This window comes from Carya illinoinensis, chromosome 8 (genome assembly GCF_018687715.1).
Source record: "Carya illinoinensis cultivar Pawnee chromosome 8, C.illinoinensisPawnee_v1, whole genome shotgun sequence".
Lineage (NCBI taxonomy): Eukaryota > Viridiplantae > Streptophyta > Magnoliopsida > Fagales > Juglandaceae > Carya > Carya illinoinensis.
Genome location: NC_056759.1, coordinates 28,964,728 through 28,980,903, shown reverse-complemented (window position 1 = coordinate 28,980,903; position 16,176 = coordinate 28,964,728). Strand labels below are relative to the sequence as shown.

Here is a 16,176-nt window from a genome sequence, read left to right as displayed (position 1 = left end):
GTTATCCTCCACTTTTTTAAACTGAATCCAACCCTCAGGTTTCCAGACTGTAGACATAGTGGATCTGAAAGCCTCCTCATTCACACTCTTGTCAACAATCACCAATGCAAGAAGACAAGATTTTCCTTTTGACATAGACTCATGAAGTGTTAAAGGAGATAGGACAACTTCTTGCTTTTCCTAATTAGTGAGACTAAAAGTTGTCCACATTTTCTCTAACTCACCCTCCATAACGACTTCTACAAACCAAAAGTCTAAGAGACAAAATCTTTACCTAAGCAAAGAGGAAAACCTCACACTTCATAAGGAGAGGACCAAGATTAGAAAAATACTATAAATATTAATTTGTGATTCCAAGACAACTAAATAAATATTCTCCTCGTGCCCCACTATATCATATCGATTCATAATCTTATAAGACTGCTAAAGTAATATTCTCAGCCTATTTATTACATATCACATTATTAATACTCATTTGAGATAACAAAAAGGTATAACTTTTTTTACAACTTTTTTTTAATCTAATTTCAAAAAATTAAAATTGGATTCGGAATTGAAGAAAGACCGATTCAATGAATTAGATCATTTATGAAAATTAGAAATCGGCTGTTTTAGCTAATAAAGAATTCAAACATTTAAAATAGTGTATAAAACAGTTTCAAACAGTGTCTAAATAGTGTTAATAAGAATATTTATGAGTATAAATAGTTTCAGTAAGAGTATAATTCATATGTGCTGAAAAACAGAGTATAATTAGCATATTTGTCCTCAATTAATCTACTTTTTCTCAAATGGTCTCATTTATGAAAAAGATAAATACTACTAAGTTAAAGAGACAATATAATGATAATAATTTGTGCATAATCACAAATTTAATACAAAATATACACAATCATCTACATTTTTGTTGAATATAAAGATAATATAAAAAAATAAGGATAAAATAAATAATATTTTCAAAACTAATGAACCCATCAGGTGCGATTTTATTTCATGATTAGAAAAGAATTTTAAAAGAATGAGTTCTAAAAATCTATATAGTTCTTGAAAAATATTAAATCTGAGCCTAAGTTGGTTCTAAAATGTAAGGTGCTCCTACTTTTTAGGGTAGATAGAGAAAATAACTCGAACCAATGTTCAAGTATCAAGTATTATAGCACATTTGAATTTAAAGATGAGATGAGATGAAATAGTTTTAGATGAAAATTGAATAAAATATTGTTAGAATATTATTTTTTAATATTATAATTCTTTTGAAATTTGAAAATTTTGAATTTTTTATTATATTTTATGAGAAAATTTGAAAAAATTATAATAATGAGATAAAATAAGATGAAACACTCTTTAAATTCAAACGAGCTATTAAATAACCTATCTTGTAAACCAATAGTTGTATAAATGAATTTCTTTTAATAATATCAAATTCAATAACTATTATAAGATTCATTTTATATATCTATTTTGGTTTTTTTAATTTGTAAGTGAAGATTTTAGATTTGAATGTAGTCGTTGATTGATTAAGGATAGCTTAGAGATGTTACTTATCAAGGAAAGAATAATGAATATTTCATGTGTTTAAATGATAAACCAACAATCTAATTACAACTTTTTTACAATTACCTAATAAAATTATAACCCTTTTTTTTTAGATTTTCTTTTTATCTTTATTTAGATTTTGATGTATTTATATTCGAGAAAATATTTTTTTATTAAGAGGATATGGTCAAGCCTTGTTTACTTTCATAAAATATTCAGAAAATTTTATAACCTGCCCACCTGGTTATCCCAGAAAATCAACTCTCCAATCCGAATGCAACACGTCATCATATTTGCATAATAACCATGCATCTCACTACACCTGAACACAACACCTTTTTATGCCTAAACCCCTTTCTTCATGCACGGAATGCTTATCAATTAAACAGGCTATATATAATTGTGAGAAAGTTAATAAATTTCTTACGAAACTTTGTTAAAATCCAAGTGCCGGCCAAGTGTAAAAGACATGCATGTTGCGCATTAAAAAAAAAAAAAAATTGATGCTTTGTCTTTTCCAAATAATAATGTGGAGGTTTGATCGAGATTTCTCTAATACTTTATCTAGTGGAATTTTCACAAACACTTGCTACTATGTGAATAAAAGAGGCAACAAGCAGGGAAAAAAAATCAAATTCAAAAGTGAAAAAAATCAAATCATTGGGTGACAACGGCAACTGTAGCGAGTTTGCTTGATGGTTTCAGAGTGATTTCTAATACTTTCGTTTGTTGACTAGTTTCAACGTGATGGTTTCAGAGTGCAGCTTTTGGAGCTCCTTTGGTTTCGGTGTGAAGCACTCGGATTGAAGTGCACGATTTCTCAGCTTTTTATTTTCTATCTCCTATATTTTGGTCTACAGTATTAATTTCACAATTATTTACACGTTGCATTTGGATTGGAGGGCTGGTTTTCCTATAAAATCAGATGGGCTATTTAGAAGCATTCTCTTAAAATATTTTATCTCATCTTATCTTACTAAATCAATATAATTTTTTTAAATTTTTATATAAAAATAATATATTTTAATAATATTTTATTTAACTTTTAATTTTAATCTGGCCTTGTTTGGTTAACCAAAATTAAAAATCTTATCTCATCTCATCTCAACTTATCATTACATATTTTTTAAATCTTCATATAAAATATAATAAACAATCTAACTTTTTCAAATCTCAATATAAAATTAGTATTTAAAAATTATATTATAATAATATTTTATTTATTATTATTTAAAACATTTCATCTCATCTATATAATTAAATTGGACTAATTCATTTAATTTTATCTCTGTCGTTTTAGAGATTTGACAGAAAAACGAGATTTTAGTTGTAGTTAAGATGCTGATGTATGATGTGTCAGGTTTAAAGGGCCGTCTTGCATGGGATATCATTTATCAAGACGACATATCATTGTCGGCAACGTGTCACCACCAACTCTCACCTCAAACCGACATGTTTGGAGACCTTTCCGCTTCTGTCACTTCCACGTAGCCATGAGTAGTAACGTGGCACGTTTAGCAATTTGTAACGCGGCACGTGTAACAATTCTGTTGTCATGCAAGTAGATACACATTCACGTCTGCCTATATAAGATAAATACTACTAAGTTAAAAGACAATATAATGATAATAATTTGTGCATAATCACAAATTTAATACAAAATATATACAATCATCTACATTTTTGTTGAATATAAAGATAATATAAAAAATAAGAATAAAATAAATAACATTTTCAGAACTAATAAACCCATCAAGTCCGATTTTATTTCACGATTAGAAAAGAATTTTTATATTTTAAAGTAAAAGAATGAGTTCTAAAAATCTATATAGTTCTTGAAAAATATTAAATCTAAGCCTAAGTTGATTCTAAAACGTAAGGTGCTCCTATTTTTTAAGGTAGGAAGGGTAGATAGAGAAAATAACTCGAATCAATGTTCAAGTACCAGTATTATAGCACGTTTGGATTCAAATTATATGAGATGAAATGAAATGATTTTAAATGAAAGTTAAATAAAATATTATTTTTTAATATCATAATTTTTTAAATATTTGAAAAAGTTGAATTGTTTATTATATTTTGTAAAGAAATTTAAAAATATTATAATAATAAGATGAAACACTCTCTAAATTCAAACGAGCTATTAAATAACCTGTCCTGTAAACCAATAGTTATATAAATGAATTTTTATAGTAATATCAAATTTAATAACTATTATAACATTCATTTTATATATATATATATATATATATATTTTTTTTTTTTTTTTGTTTTTTTTAATTTGTAAGTGAAGATTTTAGATTTGAATGTAGTCGTTGATTGATTAAGGATTGCTTAGAGATGTTACTTATCAAGAAAATTAATAATAATGAATATTTCATGTGTTTAAATGATAAACCAACAATCTAATTGCAACTTTTATACAATTACCTAATAAAATTATAACATTTTTTTTTAGATTTTCATTTTATCTTTATTTAGATTTGATGTATTTAAATTTTGAGAAAATATTATTTTATTAAGAGGTTATGATGAAGAGTACTAGCATTAGTTTCTTTATATGCATCTTTAAAATTACATTTTTTAAAAACTGATTTTAATAGAAAAACTCTCATATTGGATTATGCATATTTGAACTAAATAATAAAAAAATATTTTTATTTTTTATTTTTTTCTTAAAATTATTATTATTTTTTATATATTTTACAATTAGCACCATGTGTTCAAAAATACCAATTTCATATATCTAAATATTATTAATTTCATGTATAAAAATAATCAATTTTATCAATAAATATTAATATGTACTAAAAAATATTTTATATCATCAACTTAATATAAATTTTATATATCAAAATTATCTTAATATAAATCTCACAAAATTGATTTTAATGGATATGAGAGAGAGAAAAATATTAAAAATAATATTTGAAGAGTGAAAAGTGAATTTTTAAACTTGAAGAATGATTATTTATAACTATGTAAAAATTTAGAAATGTATAAATTAATATAGATGGATTTAAAGACATATTATTTAAATTTAAAGATAAAAATAAAGATAAATAAGCGAATAGTTAATACTCTTAATTGTAGATAAGTTGCCGATGTATGATGTGTCCGTTTTAAAAGTGGTCTTGCATGGGTTATCCGGCAGATCATTGTCGGCACCGACTCTCACCTCAAACCGACGTGTTTGGACACATTTCCGCTTCTGTCACTTCCACGTGCCCATGAGTAGTAACGTGGCACGTTTAGCAATTTGTAACGCGGCACGTGTAACAATTATGTTGTCACGCAAGTACGCTATCGCGTCTGCCTATATAAGTTCATAACCAGATTGATGCAAAGTACTCACTCTTAAATCCATTCTATATCCGTGCAAACAATCACAGTTAATTATATGCACTTTTTCGTTAAAACCTTAAGCCTTTGATTGTGATTTTGTTTTCGCTTGTTAACCTTGAAAATGGCACATTTCCAAAACCAATCCGGAGCAGCAGCCCAAACTGACGCGTATGGCAACGTACTTAGCACAGATGCATACGGCAACGTTGCCCGCACAGACGAATACGGCAACGTGATATCTACAGATGAGTATGGCAACCCAATACGCCACAGCGGCACTCCTCTCCAAGGTGTGCAGCAGCAGCAGCGTCATGACCTTTCTGGCAAGCTTCATCGCTCTGGAAGCTCAAGTTCCGTAAGTCATCCTCTCAGTACTACATGATATACTTACTTTTCTAATTTCCTATCTTCTAAAACCTTATATGTGCTTTCACCTTCTGTTTTAGCTTATATGTCTGTTTTCTGTGAATTAATTTAATGTAATATAGTCTGAGGACGATGGGCAAGGCGGGAGAAGGAAGAAGGGGCTGAAGGAAAAGATAAAGGAGAAGATACCTGGAATTGGACAAAAGGACCATCGAAGTGATACGTCGTCTGCGACTGCAACGACTACTTATACCACGACGGGTTACGGTACTGGGGAACAGCAGCAGCAGCAGCAGCAGCAGCATCATGCAGAGAAGAAGGGTGTGATGGAAAAGATCAAAGAGAAGCTTCCTGGGAACCGTACTTCTCAAGATCAGCATCACCAGCACTACTAGCTGTCGCATTTCTGAACGTACCTACGTGCGTAGGTGTGTGTGAAATGCTCCTTTGTAACTGAAGATCAAACGGTCTCATAATTAAGGTCCAGATCTGGTTCGTAGAAGGTGTGCTTAATTATAGGCTAAAGCACGTCTTTAATAAGAGATGAGTACGCGCATGTATATGCTGGGGTGTGCGTTTTATTTCTAGCATAATAAATATTTGTAACTGAAGATCACACGGTCTCATAATTAAGGTCTAGATCTGGTTCGTAGGAGGTTTGCTTAATTATAGGCTAAAGCACGTCTTTAGTAAGAGATGAGTACGTGCATGTATATGCTGGGATGTGTTTTATTTCTAGCATAATAATTATGACTTCGTCTACGCATACAGTCTCCGTTTGGAGACTGATCACGCAAGTCTAGACAGTTTTATACATAAAAAATTTTTAAAATTATAATAATATCTTTACAACCCTGAAGTTGTGTATCTTTCATCAGAAAGTCTTTTTTCCTCTGAAATCCTTTTTTTCCTTAAAATCTGCTTAATTTTCTGATAAGAATTTCAACTTAAATGAAACTTGAGAAAGATTCACGAATTTTCTGGGCTGCAATATTTTGAAATATTTTGAAAAACAAAACTGAACAAGAAAACAAACGAAAGTGTGACAATTTCCTTCATTTCTAGCGTACTTGTTTAGAAAACAAGTAATCCTTTCCAACTAAGACTAAAACTAAACACTTGGTGGGGCAAATCATAACCCACCATCCAACAATCCCCGTTTCAGAGGATAATTTCTCTACTCTGGACATGGCAACTAAACACTTGGTGGGGCAAATCATAACCCACCATCCAACAATCCCCGTTTCAGAGGATAATTTCTCTACTCTGGACATGGCGAATTTTCTGGGCTGCAAGATTTTGAAAACTGAACAAAGACTATAAAAAAAAACTGCAATGACAATTTCCCAACTAAGACTAAAACCAAACACTTGGTGGGGCAAATCATAACCTGCCATCCAATCTCCGTACTTTCGATTTCAGAGGATAATTTCTCTGCTTTGGACATGGCGAATATTCTGGGCTGCAAGATTTTGAAAACAAAACTGAAATGGACAAAAAAAAGGAACTACAATGCAATTTCCTTCATTTCTAGCATACTTGTAGTTTAGAAAACAAGTAAGCCTTTCTAACTAAGACTAAAACCAAATACTTGGTGGGCAAATCATAACCCACCATCCAATTCCCGTCCTTTCGATTTCAGAGGATAATTTCTCTGCTTTGGACATGTTGGAGGAAAGCCCAGTTGATTCAAACGTTTCCACTGAATTCTTATATGCTGGTTTTGTGACCGTCTCCCTCTAAGGAACGGGGAAGGACTCGCGCTGAGGAAGGAGAAGGGTGCCTTTTTTCCTCCCAAAACGGTGCGTGTTTCCCATTTAATGAAACACATCCTTTCAAGGGCTCTGCGCACGCAGTCCGAACAAATTTTTCAATGAATATTGGATAATGATTATGTTTCTTTACTACTTCTCTACTGCTCAATTATTATTGTTTCCTTTTACTGAATTTGGATTAAAATTTTTAAAGAGAAATACTACATATTATCCTACACTACATATTTTATATATTAAAATATTATTTTTTATTTTTTATTTTATTTTATTCTTATTAAATTAATTAAATTATTTTATTTATCATCCACACACTACATATTTATTATAGAAAAAATGAAAAAAAAATTAAAATAAGTGTAATGTGTGAAATGTGAGGATGATAAATAGATTTTTTTATTTTTAAAACGAAATAAATTCAATGATTTAATTTAATTAAAAACAAATTAAATTTTATAAATATATATTTTATTTAATAAAAAATTATCAGTTTGATATATATACGTATATATCACACTTGCTTATTACGAAAATAGCCTCTAATATCAAGTTAAAGCTTGTAAATAATAGAGTAATAAAAAAAAAATGTTTTAAGTGTGATACAACCCTTGGTGGTAACCAAATTTCAAGTCCCGTTTAGAGAAGATAATCGAGCCAAACAATTTTTATCGATTTTTTATTTATAGTCTCGTAGTTGACCATAGTCTCTAACTTTCGTTAGCCTTACAAATTAGTAAAATAGAAGAGTAGAAAAGGAACTAGTATTCGGCTTTACCATCTAGATCCAAGTAGCTCTTGCCACGATCTTTTTTTATCTCTATTTTTTGGCAATAGAAATATGATCTAGGGTTGCAAATGAACAAAGTTGCCTATGAATAGTTTGAATTCAATTCATATAAATTCAATTCGGACTCGATTTATTTAATAAATGAGTTATTCATAATCAATTATATTGGTTCAATATTAAACGAGCTAAACTCGTATAATTTTGACTTGATTTAGTTTAGACTTTTAAACAAAACTTGTATAAATTTAACTTGATTTGTTTTGAGGTTGTCACAATATTTATAATATTTATATATATACACTTATATTTTTACATATATTTTTTTATTGTATATAATTTATGTGTTATATGTTGATACTTTGTATAAGTAATATATTTTGTTATTTTATGTATAAGAAGGTGACAAAAGAATAATGTTAAGTATCATAATGTATTAAGTTCATCAAAGAATTATTGAGTTAAATATTTATAAAGAGTAAGTAACTTCAATTTGATTACGATATTTTTGTATCTAACTTCATTTTGATTATTTGGCTATATTTAATATTTAATAGTAAGAAGCGCACGTGCACGGTGAAAAATATAAATCTATTATAATAAATATTTACATTTTTTTATACTCTTATATAATTATTATATAACATTCACCTAAAATAATTATTGAGTATAACAAAAAAATGAATGTATGAAAAATAAATATCAATATGATGGAAAATAAATTGACAGTAAGAGATATGTAGGGTCTAAAGCGCGCATCTTAGTTAAATATATGTAAAATTTTATCAATGTATAAAAATTAAAAAAAGAAAGATTTTTTTTCAATGTCATTTTTTTAAGTGGAAACAGTTTTATTACATTATTTAAACTAAAGTAAAAATGACCAATTGCGAACAATTTTATTAATTTTTTTTAAATATTTATTAATTTATTTCATTTCTGAAAGACATTATAAGAAATAATAAAAATGCAAAACATTAATTAAATTTACATTCGCACACTTCTGAAAGTAAAATATTAATAATAACATATTATATTTTAAAATTAATATAAAATTATAATATAATTCATTATGAAAATTTTTAATTATGGTACCTCATCTATTATTATTACTTTTAATAGTTAAAGTCGAATATTTATGTTGTATATTATATATTATAGAATAAGAATATATTGTTTCAATTCATTGTTATTAAATGATTAATTTTATCCAACAATAAATAAAATATTTATATTTTGAAATTATATGTTTAAATAAATCATTAAATCAAAATCATTAATAAAAGGAAAAAATAATATATAAGTAACTTAAAATATAAGCAAATAAAATATTGCACAATATTAAAATCTATTTTGTTAAGATTTTATTTCTATCATATTTTTATCAAATTTTGGTATTCATTTTTAAAAAAAGAAAAATTTATAGTGAAATTGGTAAATTCAACATATTTTTAATATTATTTATTTCTCTAAGAGCAAAAGATAGTAGTCTTTAGTAATATGAAGAGCCAAACCTGAGTGTTGCCTAGCCCTCTAAACCCCACCCAAAACTACATCGTTTTGGGGGTTTGGAAGACAAAGCCCATCTTATTTTCCCCTCCCCCTCTATGTGCCGCACAACATCTGTATCTCTCTTTTTCCCCATTTTAATTTTTTTTTTCTCTTCTCCCTACCACCACCCGTGAGCTGCTTCCACCGCCCCCATCATTGCCACGACCACTGTGCAACATGGCCGTGCTTCCCGTTGCCTTTGATCGCCGCCGCAACCCCCCTATCCTTGCATTGGACTCTATCATTAGATCTATTGGAGTGCCAAGTGAGCCAAGTTTTCTATAGCATTACGAATTGCAGAACCAAGTCTCGAATTCTTGGGTAAAGTAAACAATTTGGAGTAGCTTCAAAGGTGACTGGCCAACTGGGATCTTGAAATGTTCATTTTTGCACATATCTTACTTGTTTAGATATTGCCTACCTTTCAAGGAGGAAGAATTGCTGGTTGTGGCTAGTAACGATAAACGATAAACATTCTTGTATTGAATTTCTTCTATACTATATGTAAAGAACGTGATATTTGTAGGTTTAGAGATTTTTTTGGCCATATGGTAGTGCTCTTTGCGGCTTGTTTTGATATAATTTCTTCTATATTGCTTCTCACTTGGTTTTCAATCTCTTTGTTAAAGGTCTAGCTTTTCTCTGTTGCGATTAATATCTGCATTGTTTGCTCTCTTTGCTGCTACATGCTTTTTTAATGGGGTTGACCGGCTGATTGAGGCTGACCTTCCCTTCAAGCGGTTTGGGCATTGGGTTTCAACAAAAATAGAGTATTGGTTTTTCAACAAAAGCAGAGATTTAAATTGAGCTCAAGTTGCTCGAGCTCGTATTAATTCTTTTATTTATTCTATACGAATTCGAGTCGAGTTTGATCTTAATATATGTCAGGCGAGCTGAGCTTGATCGGAAGTTTTTAATTTTTGTTGAGCTCGATTGAGTTTGAGCACATATATATGCTAATTTAGCTCGAGACCCCATGTTCGAACTTGGTTAGACTCGGTTCGTTTGCAGCCTTGGAGGTATCGGTATGGCCTATTTGCAATGGATTGAGTGCCTAAGGACAATTTGGTGGTCATGTGCACAGGGTGGGGCAACCCCTTAGGTTCATTAAACACTTCTTCAAACCCCTTAGGTTCATTAAACACTTCTTCAAACTCACCCAACATTTTGGCAAATACATCATCTACATCCTTTGAATTTTGCCCTTTCTCTTCTTGGGTCACAAATTGTAGTAAAATCCCCTTGCTCTTAGCCATAGTGGCTTTGAGCAACTTGTGGCCATCCTCCACTACCGATAGGTTTAATTTCAACCCTTTTAGTTCTACCCTCTTCCCATCATGTGCAAAACTCATTAATAATTTTGAAAAGTCCCAGGTTATAAGACCCAATGTCTCTAACCATTGTAATCCTAAACACCACATTAGAACCAGCACAATCAAGTAAATAAAGAGAGAGTTGAAACAAGGTAACTTGCACATTCAATTCCACTGCATTGCACACTCCATCAGTCCTTAAGCATTGACCATTTGCTACCTTAATCCTTAAGGTAGTGGAAGGATCTACTGGTAGCTTCAATTTGGAAATAAGGTTAAGTCTATGAAATTATGTGAGCTGCCAGAATCTACTAGAATCACCAATAGCTCACACTTAATGCTGCCCACCAATCTTATTGTTCTAACTGTGGAAGTCCTAGCAATTGCAGCCAAGGAAATTTCTAATTCCTCTACCTTATCTTCAGTCTTGTTTTCCTCCACTTTTTCTACCTTATCATCTGGTTTGTTGCCACTCTCCTCCACTAACTCTTCTTCATCAGCTTGTAAAAACTAAATTCTTAGGTTTCTACAGTTATGGACTGGGCTCCATTTCTCATCCTAGTACTAGCACAATCCTTTCTTGGGTTTCTCATCCATTTGGGTTGAGGATACCTGTCTATTAGCACCCGTAGGTCTAGGCCATTTATTATTGTTGCTACTCGAGAAAGATCCTTGGGAGAACCCTCCCAACTGATTCACTAGCCTTCTCTACTATAGGCTTACTCGATTTTTTTGCACTTAAGAGGTATTCTTCCTATATTCTTGCTAATCCATATACTACATTCAAACTACATTTTAATGGGAAGACGGATTTCATCTTTCAACCCATTGAGGAAGCAACTCAGCTTGTGCACATTGGAAAGTCCTCTTAATCAATTGGATAGGGCCTTAAACTGTGCCTTGTAGATAGCAATGGAATTGGTCTGTTTTAATCAAGTTAGTGCTTCCATGGGGTCGTCATAAGTCGTTGGACCAAAGTGAAGGAGCATGGATATGCTAAAAGCATCCCAATCACAGAAATGGCCTCCCTCCAAAGACTCTTGGTACCACACAAAAGCATCCCATCCACGTGATATGAGGTCATGAGCATGCGATAAGGCATAGGAGTCTGATGAAACTCATAGTACTGGTTCACCTTGAAGATCCGAGCAACTGGGTTGTCTCCTTGGAAATGAGGAAACTCCAATTTAACATCTCTAAAGTTTCCCCTCCCCAGACTTGGTGCCTCCTGGTCATTATACTGATTCTCATAGTGCTGGTGATGTTGTTGTTATTGCTGTTGTTGTTGATTTTGGAAAAGGATGATTGTATGCATCATGTCATTTAGTGTGTCTATATTAGCCTTCAAATCTTGTACAGTCTACTGGTGGAGTTCATTTTGTTGTTGGACTCCATTTAGCTGCTGCTGAAGATTCTCTTGTTGGTGATGCTTGGATATAGTATCATCTACCATAGGATCGATCGATCCTGATACCAATTGTTAGATATCCTGTTTTGATGGTGTTTATGATTACTAAATGTAAATAGGGAATGAGTGTAACAGCAGCTGGGGTATTGCAGAAATGAAATAAAAGGATAGATGCATGGTGTTTGTGAAAATGCTTCAGACAGCCGCGCGTATATTGATTGGATAAGGGAATATTTCGAGGGATTCCCAACCTCCTTATAGAATTTAATCTTAATAATATTCCAGAAAATGATTCCCTCTGTACCTCCCTTTCCTCCTTAAGTCACACACACACCTTGTAACAGGTTGGGGTAGAAAACTATAAACTGACTTGCGGAATACTAAAGTAAATAATTGATCAAACGCACCGTTTGGTGTAAAACACTGCGTATTACAACACATACCCAACAACATAAAACACTCAATAAAAACGGTGCCTTAACACTAAACGACAGACCCTGCATGACTACTAAACGAGAGACTCCATTTCACCAAAACGGTCCGTTTAATTGATCTTCCAAGCAGCCATTCAATGCATCATACAGCGCCGTTTCCTCTTCAATCCTCTTAACTTCGCTTCGCACGGTACATTACTCCAGTTCAGTTCCTCTGTTCTTCATCTTCCCTGTAGATTTTACTTCTTTCGCCGGAACCCTAACAGATTGCTGCGTATTTTCTCCCTGAGTTGGTTTCGTATTTGGCCCTCTACCTCTTCACAATTGAAGCTTTCAACAGAATCCCTTGCCACAGATAAATCTGACTGAACAAAAAAAAAAAAAAAAATACAGCTTTGGGAATCTCTCTCTCTCTCTCTCTCTCTCTCTCGCTGTGCGCCATCTTTCATTTTCTCATTTGCCTCCCAAGAACTCTTCAGTCTATATTTTTGCTCATTTGATTTTTGTTAGTTTTCTTAGTTACTGACTAAAATTCTGATTATAGGTGGGCAGATACGGTCGTACGAGCGTGTACGGTAGTGGGTTGAGGTAGGGGAAAGGAAGATTCACCTGACCATTATGTTTGGGACGGCGATCAGGTATATGGCAAAGAAGCCCAAACCCAAGATGAAACCGATAGAGCTCAAAACGCCGCCAGAGCAAACGCAGACCATAACCAGGGTCATCTTTGACATCGTCAAGGAGCATGGTCCTCTCACCATCGCAGATACATGGGATCATGTTAAGGTTTACTGCCATCTACCGTTGTCTCTTCATATATTTTTACCCATAAGATAACTGATTACATATGAAGAATCTATATCTGATTCTGCAGGGGTGGGTCAAAGGGCCCTGCCTTGGAGAGGTTCCCGACATCAAAAAAAAAAAAAAAAATCTAAATCTGTTTTTTTTTTTTTTCCCCCCGAATATATTGTTTGCGAAAGAATATGCTAATGATACAAACGTCTTTGACTGTAAGGCAGCGAAGGAGCTGCGAAGAAATGCTAGCTGTGTGGGCTGACATTAGTTCTACCCCATTTTCAATTTCCTTTCTTTCTGCTCCCATATAAGTCATGATTTCTGAAATTCTCATATGCCAATAACATAGTCCAGCTAATGGTTATTTCCATTTTGAGTCACATAGTGCATCGGGCTCACTTAGATAAATGAATGGTTATGTTTTGCAATCTGATATATAATCAAATCTTTTTGTTCTCTAATCTTGAGGCGTTATTTTCTTCTCTGTGGATGTGCAAATTTGAGAATTCATTAATAGACTTCATAGATCATTGCCCATTAAGAATGCGTTTCTCTTTAGTGGGGTTCTACCCTAGATGATATGGTATTGTATATATGAGTGGGAGAAGACAGAGAGAGGAAATGGGGGTTTTTCAAAAACTGTGTTTCTCTACACCATTTCTTGCAAGGACTTTTTGCACGCTACTCGGGTACTTCCATAATTTATTTGGGTTTGGAAATACATTACTAGAACGTGAGATTGTAAGAGTTGGATTGTTTACCATTCTTGTAGGAGGTAAGTCCCTAACACCTCATATTTTAATTTCATTTATTGATAGTGAAATTTCCCCCTTTGCTGAATTGTCTATGGATGTAAGCCATAGTGCCAAATCATGTTAACTGTTGTTTGTAGTTCGGTTTTTCTTTACTTATCTATACTCTTAGTAGATTTTTACCTTTGGATTGGTGTGGTTGGTGTATTATCAAATCTTTGTTGCTTGACTTGTTCTTTGAAATAGTTTGTAAATCAATCGCTGAAAGTCTTCACTACAACATTATGCCATGTCATGGAACTAGGGCTTCTTTGGTACACGTGTTAGTTTAATTTTGAGTGTGAAAGAGAGATTAATGCTTATGCACTAGTGAGATATTATCTGTTAGTTTTCTTGTGCAGAAGTGTGGTGGCAGCATCATGTACATTACATATCAGTAGAACATGTGATTTGAATGAAATTAGTGGCATTTATATACCCGTTGATCACAATAGAATAATGTTTTTTGTTTTTTCAATTGAGTTACTTTGGGTGCCACTAACTATGGAGCTGAGCTGTAACTTGAGAAGTGCTGTTGCTGTGCTTTTTAGAATTGCTGCATTCCACCTCTGATGAAGTTTCATGATCGCACATGTTTATCTAACACAAATTTACAATTTTCTGTTGACATCTTTGTGTCTTAAATCAAATTCAGGAAGTTGGTTTGAGAGGTTTGACGAGCAAAAGGCATATGAAAATAGTGTTAAGATGGATGAGAGAAAGGCAGAAGCTGAGGCAAATATGCAACCATGTAGGGCCTAACAAGCAATTTCTATATACGACTTGGTTCACAAAGCCCAACATCAAGCAGGCAAAAACAGTTAATGATTCCTCACAACAAAAGTTCCCTTAAATTTCAAGCTTGCTCATGAAATCCTATTTGCTACGATAATTGATGTAGAATCATAGGCTAAATGCCACAGCAAAGAAGTCCTGAGTGTAATTTTCTCTCATATTTATGTATATGCTGGCTTTGTTTGAGACTCATCTTTGTTTGGTTGACCTCTTATCCAAATTTAAGATTCTGGATTATGTTTCTGAAGTCATGGATTAGTGTCTGCAGTCAGGAGTATGGTGGAGATGGTGTCTACATATATACCTTGTGGCATGGGATATTATTGCTTGTGAAGCGAACTAAACTGGAAGATGCTTGGTAATGGTATATGTCAATCGGTGTTTTTCAAAATGAAACTACTTGTATTTTGCAGTATACTGCTCGTAGTGCAGACCCAAAGAAGAAATGTGCCCTTGTACAAGAATTGATATTGAACTGCATAAATCCACAGCACTTCACAAAAAGATTTGATTAAGAAGCTTTTGTGATTTCGGGTCGTCTGCCAAAACCATCGGGAGCAACTCAATGCGACAAGAATGAAATTTGCCCGCGCTATGTAAATATTATGAACTCTATGACGGGCAACTGACCTAATTTCTTATAGGTACAGTCTTAATCCTTTCCAAGAGTATGTGGATTATAGAAGAAGCAAGGGAGTAGGTTGGCAATCACTATTGAAAAAGAAAAAGAAGTCCTTCGGAGAAGAACAATCTAAGGAGGAATGCCACGGATAGAGTTCTTTGTTGAGTATCTATGCTCTTGGAGGCAATAAAATATCTCGGGCCATAATGGGTTCTAGGCCCAACCTAAGGGGAGAGGCTGAGGGTTTCTTCAAGAGAGAAGAAAGAAAGAAACAAGGAGGGAACAAAAGCTTGAGAATGAGAAATGTGTCAGGAAAAAAGTGAAGACGAAGACGTGACATACAAAATGAGAGGTGATGTAAATTAGGCAAGGGGTAGAGGATAAAGAGAAGAGACCAGATCACATCCCACAAAGGGTTTCAGCTTCTTCAACCCCATGACAAGGATTTTAGTGACAAGATCTCTCCAAAAGATAGCGCTCTGATTTTCATTGTATAGTGAACAAGAGAGACTATGCAATAGTGTAAAACAAAATATTATAACACATTTGCCTTCCCAAACAATCTATGTGTCTTCCTCTGGTTTATCTTCCTTACATTTATTTTCCGTTCACTGTTATGAATGTATGCATTGATGCCGTACTGTTGCACTGGACTACTGTC

General features: G+C 32.7%; 2 protein-coding genes across 4 annotated transcripts; both read left to right on the top strand.

The window, feature by feature from the left end:
• Positions 1 to 4,878: 4,878 nt before the first annotated feature.
• LOC122274204 (dehydrin Rab15-like) lies at positions 4,879 to 6,106 on the top strand. The gene is made up of 2 exons (XM_043083211.1): positions 4,879 to 5,236; positions 5,370 to 6,106. The coding sequence occupies exons 1-2, from the start codon at positions 5,003 to 5,005 to the stop codon at positions 5,640 to 5,642; spliced, it is 507 nt and encodes a 168-aa protein (XP_042939145.1). The 5' UTR covers positions 4,879 to 5,002; the 3' UTR covers positions 5,643 to 6,106.
• Positions 6,107 to 12,543: 6,437 nt separating this feature from the next.
• Positions 12,544 to 15,140, top strand: LOC122319086. Of its 3 annotated transcripts, none has more exons than XM_043136976.1 (3): positions 12,544 to 12,699; positions 13,054 to 13,295; positions 14,754 to 15,140. In XM_043136976.1, the coding sequence occupies exons 2-3, from the start codon at positions 13,128 to 13,130 to the stop codon at positions 14,949 to 14,951; spliced, it is 366 nt and encodes a 121-aa protein (XP_042992910.1). In that variant the 5' UTR covers positions 12,544 to 12,699; positions 13,054 to 13,127; the 3' UTR covers positions 14,952 to 15,140. The 3 variants fall into 3 exon arrangements, with proteins under 3 accessions (XP_042992910.1, XP_042992911.1, XP_042992909.1); XM_043136977.1 differs by having other exon boundaries at positions 12,562 to 12,712; XM_043136975.1 differs by having other exon boundaries at positions 12,677 to 12,942.
• Positions 15,141 to 16,176: the final 1,036 nt, after the last annotated feature.